The 6,040-nt window shown below is 55.5% G+C and overlaps 1 protein-coding gene across 13 annotated transcripts in view; it reads right to left on the minus strand.

Annotated features, from left to right (window-relative positions):
* MSI2 (musashi RNA binding protein 2) overlaps nt 1–5,323 on the minus strand; it is a 187,444-nt gene extending 182,121 nt beyond the window's left edge. For all 13 annotated transcript variants that reach the window (XM_042880056.1, XM_042880060.1, XM_042880066.1 and 10 more), the window contains exons 1-5: nt 5,262–5,323; nt 5,114–5,154; nt 4,959–5,040; nt 4,701–4,785; nt 1,016–1,057 (exon numbers count right to left, since the gene is read on the minus strand). In XM_042880056.1, the coding sequence (XP_042735990.1) occupies nt 1,016–1,057; nt 4,701–4,785; nt 4,959–5,040; nt 5,114–5,154; nt 5,262–5,323 (312 nt within the window). The remainder of the gene's footprint in view (nt 1–1,015; nt 1,058–4,700; nt 4,786–4,958; nt 5,041–5,113; nt 5,155–5,261) is intronic.
* Nucleotides 5,324–6,040: the final 717 nt, after the last annotated feature.

A 6,040-nucleotide genomic window follows, 5' to 3' on the forward strand; every position in this document is an offset into this window, starting at 1 on the left:
CCACAAAGGCTGTTAAATGCTTCTCCTTACTGACTTCCCTCTGCAACTCCACAGTCTTCTTTTCCAATTTTTCAACCAAAACAACCCAAGACAAACAGTGTATAAAAGCACAAGTGGCACACGTCACATAGATTCCTCCTATAGATTCTCAAAAACAGGCAGTCAGAAAGCCAATTACAGAAGTTTTCTTTTAGCTTTCAAAATTCAAACGCAACTGCAAACGTTTTGGGATTTGAAACTGATCTGCTGGTTTTGCTAGGCAGGACCTGAAGAGCAACGGCTGCTCCTGCTCCATCCGCAGGTCTGCCCAAGGAGGCGGCACTGAGCGATAACTCAGAGCCAAGCGCGCCAGCAGCGCATCTGCACACAGCCAGCGCCTTTGTCCTGGCGTGGAAAGCGCCCCGCACTGCTGGAGCACCCTGTAAGGATGCTAGGAGGTCCCTGCTCAGCCTGCCCGACTTAAAGCTCATTGCCTCCCCGTGCCTGCAGAAGAATACCCTGTGGCCCGAAGAGTTCACAGCTCCATCAGAACTTGCTCTCCAACACTTGCTAATATCCAAAGGCATCTCTGAAGCTACACAAAAGAAAACTTGCAAACAATGCAGGCACAGATATACCCCCATCCATCACAACCGCAGAACTGAAAGCTCAGCTCAAAACAAGCCTGAAGTCTGCATTTAATCCAAATGCTCTCCATAAATACCATGCAAAACATACTGCAGAAAAGAGCATAACAAACCCAAGTAATGTGGCAACAATCTCCCACCACCGCCAGAGAAGCCTCTGGTTTTCAGCCAGCAAACTGACCGGGACTCTGCAAGGAGACAGTTAACTGCAGGCACGACAGCACAAAGCAGCTCTCCTGCAGTTTCACAGCCATGCGCTGATACCCTTAAGACGCCATGCACTCCGGCTTTAAAAGCTTTCATTGCCAATTCCCTGTTTGAAACCTGAACTGCCTGGCAACAATGATTCTCTGTGTGCCTAAAATCCTATTATTGATCCTCCTACTTACCTTAGGCTGTGCTCGTCGGGGAAATGCAACTTTAGGGTCAATCTGAGGAAAAAGAAAGGAGAAATCAACAAGATTGTCAGGCTGTTTCTTGTCTTATTAAAAAAAAAAAAAATCATTGAATTATTAATCTCTCATTTCTCAGGCTTATAGTTCAGCACACTGGGCCCTACAACCACCCCGTGAGAGATCACAGGTTGGGTTTGTCAGAGACTTCCCGCCAAAGGGAGGGAGACAAGGAAGGGAGGAAGCAAACTCCTGTGCACCCTGAGCAGGGCCAGTGGGTCACAACCACCAGCAGTGCCCAGGGAGCCCTGTATGGGCCTCCGGGTGCTGCTTTTGCAGCAACACCACTCTTGAGGTTGCACAGAAAGCAGCACTCCTGATCGAGCCCTTCCCTGTAGGCCCTGACACCCGCACCTTCCTTCCGTTGGGTTTTGGGTCACTTTGGCCTCTGTTTTATTCTTCTACTTTGTCAGCTGGCTAGCAGCATCAACGCAGAATGCAAAATTCAAAGTCAAATTGCTTCAGTTTCAGTTGGTAATTAAAACTGAATTGTTAGAAGGACTGTGAGACCATCCTTCCTAACAGCGCTCCTCATGGATCTGCTACAGCACTTCCCCCAAAGAACTGACGAGCGCTGCGAGACCGCAAAGGAGCACTGCGGAGGTGAGGGAAAGAGAGGAGAGCAAAACAAAACGTGCAGCCACTGTGAGCCAGAGAGACCCAGTTCTTCAAAAAAGATTTTCCATGAGGGAGTTCCCTGAAGTATTCCTGAATGAAGCAGGGACAAAAAGGACCAAGAAGATCAGTGAGCACACCTTGGTTTCATCCCTCGCTCCCTTCAGATGCAGCACTGACACCCACTGTGTTGCATAAATTACAAGCCATATCCACTTTGCAGTTCTAAAACGTTCATTCTGCAATTTTAAAAGCAACTTTCACATGGGGCATTACCAACTGCACTCCGTCAAAAATCACCTGAAAACAGAAATCCACCACCATAAATGAAGGACTGGATGTAAATAAATAATCACACCTTTTAGGCAGCGCTCTACTGCCAAAAACAACTGCAAGAAAGTGCACGCATGCTGCTGATTGCTTCTGTATTTTTAGCAGCATCTGCGTGCACTCACTTTCTAACTAGGCTAGGAGAGGGTGTTTCAGAGGACTACATCCCACCTGGACTGGTCACCCTGTGACTGCCTTCAGTGCTCTGTGACTGCGTAACGAACGCTGACCCTGACCATGTGAAGGCAGAAGCAGAGGCTTTCCTGGCTTGGGGTTGGCTGTGTTTCACCCCCTGCAGCTGCCCCCAAACAAGGAGGCGTTCCCACTTTGGTACCATTATTCCTGTGGTGATTTCTGTGACAAATAACCTCTCCTAAAGAGCAGCTCTGCTCACTTAATATGTCAAAATCGCAAACAGCACCAGCATTTGAAGTGCAACTTATCACTAATTTGTCTGCATCAGATACAAATACGGTATCTTTTAGAACACACCTGAGAAATGAGTGATTACGTGCCTCTTCTTTGTTCAAAAAGCATTAAACAGTAACTTTTCTAACTAGAAAGCTAACCTTTTTCATAGAGATTAACATTATCTACAAATACATCCAGCACTGACTAGCATCTGTCTACTGGGGCGACACAAAAGGTATGGATGGCCCATGCGAGTACCCAAAGGCAAACAGGCACATTCCCACAGCCACTTCCAAAGGAAAAGTTTTTGCAAAATGAACACCAGTCCCACCAGAACACCGCGATCCCACTGGCAGAAAGCAGAAGAGCCGTTACATTCTGAAGTGAACCGCTCATTTCTCAAGGTCAGTCTAAAGAGCACGGAGCTCCCTGCACCGCAGCAACAGCTCCTCCTGAGCAACCGAGCTCTCCTTCGTACAAACTTTCTGCCCAAGGCTGCCATTCTCAGAGGCACCCCGGCACCCCTTGGCACATCCATACCTTTTGCACAACCCCATCAACTACTTCAGCAAACAAAAAAATTTCTACAAAAAAAAAATATTGAGTTAGTTAGGTACGATTCTACTTACTGTATCTACAAGTCCTCTAGGAAATGACTATAATACTATTTCTGATATGAATGGCCATTACCTAAACAAAGCTTTTAACGTAACTGTAAACAAGAGCGACGTTTCCATGCCAATACCCAACCGATCTGCCTCCTGCGCTGAACGTTGAAACAGAGTCAAACGCTATGTTACACCGAGCAGCATCACTACAACACGGCTACAGACGAGCGGCCGGGGCGACCCGCGAGCTGCGCCCCGCCAGCCACGCTCTGACTGCGAGGAGCACTGCTGGCAGAATTGCCTCCATCGCTCACACGGCAGCACTGAGGCACATTGGCCCTCGCCGAGCTTTTTGCCCCTCCCCCAAGCAAAGCAAACTAATTCGCTGCAGGGACTCTGTGCCATAGAAAGCTGGGGAGAACATAATCATGGGCAGAGGAAGAGAGGGTGTTCTCCTGGCATTTTTTAAACTCTTGTTCGGATATTGTTTGCCTTTGTTCTTCCTAACTAGATTTATCTTTAAAAATACCCAGAATACGGCCGTACACCAAGGTCTGGTGACTTTAATCTCTGGAGCACAGTCAAATCAGTGACTGCACCGTATCTGATTCAACCCCAAATCAAATTATTGAGGCAGGCGAAGGCAGGGGCCGCGAGCTCGGACAGGCCCAGCAGAATCTGTCAGTCGGGTTCGAACATTACGCCTCAACTGCTTCCTAGTGGCTTTGCATTTCACATCAACCCCTTTAAGGGCCACACACCACGCTCGGCCTGCCCTTGGTGCGGCTGTATCACATCCAGGTACACAGCGGATGCTCCGGCACCGAGGCAGGACTCTCCCTTTCACCGCTGTCACATTTCAGTCCCAGCACCACAAAGCAGCACAGCCGCGGCCACGCGCCCACAGGAGCACCCATGCAGGGCTGAGCCCCACAGTCCCTCCATCCCCATACAGCACTGCTTACACTGAGCGGCACCAGAGCAGAAATGACCTCTACCGGCGTCCTCCCCATGCCGCTGCTGGGCACAGTGTGGAGGCAGCGTGCAAATCGCAAACTTCAGCCCCAGCCCCTGGGTACAGGGCAGCAGTGGGGGCTGGACACAACATGTGGCGCAAGGGCAAGGGGATAGGTCCCCTGGTTTTGTTTTTTAAATGATCACTTAAAAAAAATATATATATATATATATCTCAGTTGAATAATGTCACGTTATCCACTGGAGAGTGACTGTAGCAAAAAGCTTTGCATAAACAGCAAACCAGCACTTGAGCAGCTTTGCCAGCCCAGCTCTGCCAGCCCTCACCCTCGTGGATCAACGCGTGAATCCCACGGGTCCCCAGCGTGGGCTCCGGGAGCAGCACCAACTGAGGGGACGGTGCGGCTGCAGGTGGCCCTGGGACGGACTGAGGACATCATCACCCATCGCAGCCGCACAAAGTGCCCCGCAGGAAACCTGCAGCCGAACGCCACAAAAAGTTACATTTCACCCTGGGATTTTTTCAATGTCATCGCTCGATAGAACGTGAGGCGTGGGGAGGAGCCACCGGCCGGCAGGGAGAATTCGGATTAAAGCGGAAAAAATATAAAATAAAATAAAAAAAGTTGCCGCTTTCGCGAGTTCGAGCCGAATCCGGGGCGGCGCTGGGGGCGGCCACCTACCGTCTTGGAGTCCAGCTCGTGGTGCGGCTGGGCCAGCACCTTGTCCACGCTGCCCGGGTCCGCGAACGTCACGAAGCCGAAGCCTCTGCCGAGACAAAGAGCGGAGACGGGCGGGGGGCGATGAGCACCGGGGGGCCGCACCTCCCGCACCGCCGCCGCTTTGTTCCGCGGGGCGGACCCGGGCCGGGCCGCAAAGTTTTGTCGGGGGGGGGAAGGGGGGAGGGAAGGGAACGTGGGGGGAACGGGGGGGCCGCTTACCTGGAGCGCTTGGTGGTGGGGTCCCGCATGACCATGCACTCCCGGATCTCCCCGAATTTGCTGAAATAGTCGCGCAGGCTGTCTGCGGGGAGAGGAGAGCGGGGGGCAGCGCGGGCACGGAGGGGGGGCGGGGGGGGGGCGGGCGCGGCGCCTACCTGGGGAGGTCTGCCAGCTGAGGCCGCCGATGAACATCTTGCTGGGGGAAGAGAGCGGAGCGGGGCTCAGCGCCGGGCCGCCATCGGCCATTTTGACGGGGCACGGCGCGGAGCGGGGCCGGGGAGGCCCCCCCGCCCGCACACTTACCCGGGGTCGTGCTGCGCCTCGCCGGGGCCGCCCGAGGTCGCCTGGCTCCCGTCCGCCTCCATGGCCGCGCGGGGCCCGCCGCGAGCCGCGCGCGGCGGGCGAGACCCCCCCCCCCCCCGCTCGCCGCCGCTGCCGCCTCCCCGGCCCGGCCCGGCTCGGTTCGCTGCGGCTCCGCTCCGCTCCCCTCCTTCCTTTCCTTTCCTTTCCCTTCCTTTCCTTTCCTTTCCCTTCCCTTTCCCCCCCTCCTCCACCACTACCACCACCACTACCACCTCCACCTCCTCCTCCTCCTCCTCCTCCCTCCGCTACCGGAGGACCTCACTGGAGCGGCGCCGGGGAAGCGGCCAAGATCCGTCACACGTGGGCTCGGCTTAGCTCAGCGCCGCGCGTCCCGCCCCCCCGCCGCCATCCTCTCCTCCCTCCATCCCGCGCGCCGCGCCGCCCCCCCACCCCCGCGCCACGGGGCGGAGCCGCCACCGTCGCGTGGCCCTGCGTGACGTCACCGCCGCGAGCGCCCTCCTCGCTCCGCGCGCGCGCCTCCGACGCCGCGGCTCTCCCCCCCCCCCCCGCCGCGTGCCCGGCGGCGCCGCTCAGCCTCCTCCGCCCGGGGGCGCCGCTCCACGGCTCTGGCCGGGGTTGGGGAGCGCTGCGGAGCGAGGGCGGGTGGAAGGGGTCGGAAGGCGGCGCTTGACCGGCGACGGCGAGCGAGCGAGCGGCTGGAGCCCCGCATCCCCGCGCCCGCAGATGTCGGCACCCGACGTCGCGGTGCCCCCGCTTGT

This window comes from Lagopus leucura, unplaced genomic scaffold, assembly GCF_019238085.1.
Source record: "Lagopus leucura isolate 7727_CA_CO unplaced genomic scaffold, USGS_WTPT01 Super-Scaffold_100024, whole genome shotgun sequence".
NCBI classification, from domain to species: domain Eukaryota; kingdom Metazoa; phylum Chordata; class Aves; order Galliformes; family Phasianidae; genus Lagopus; species Lagopus leucura.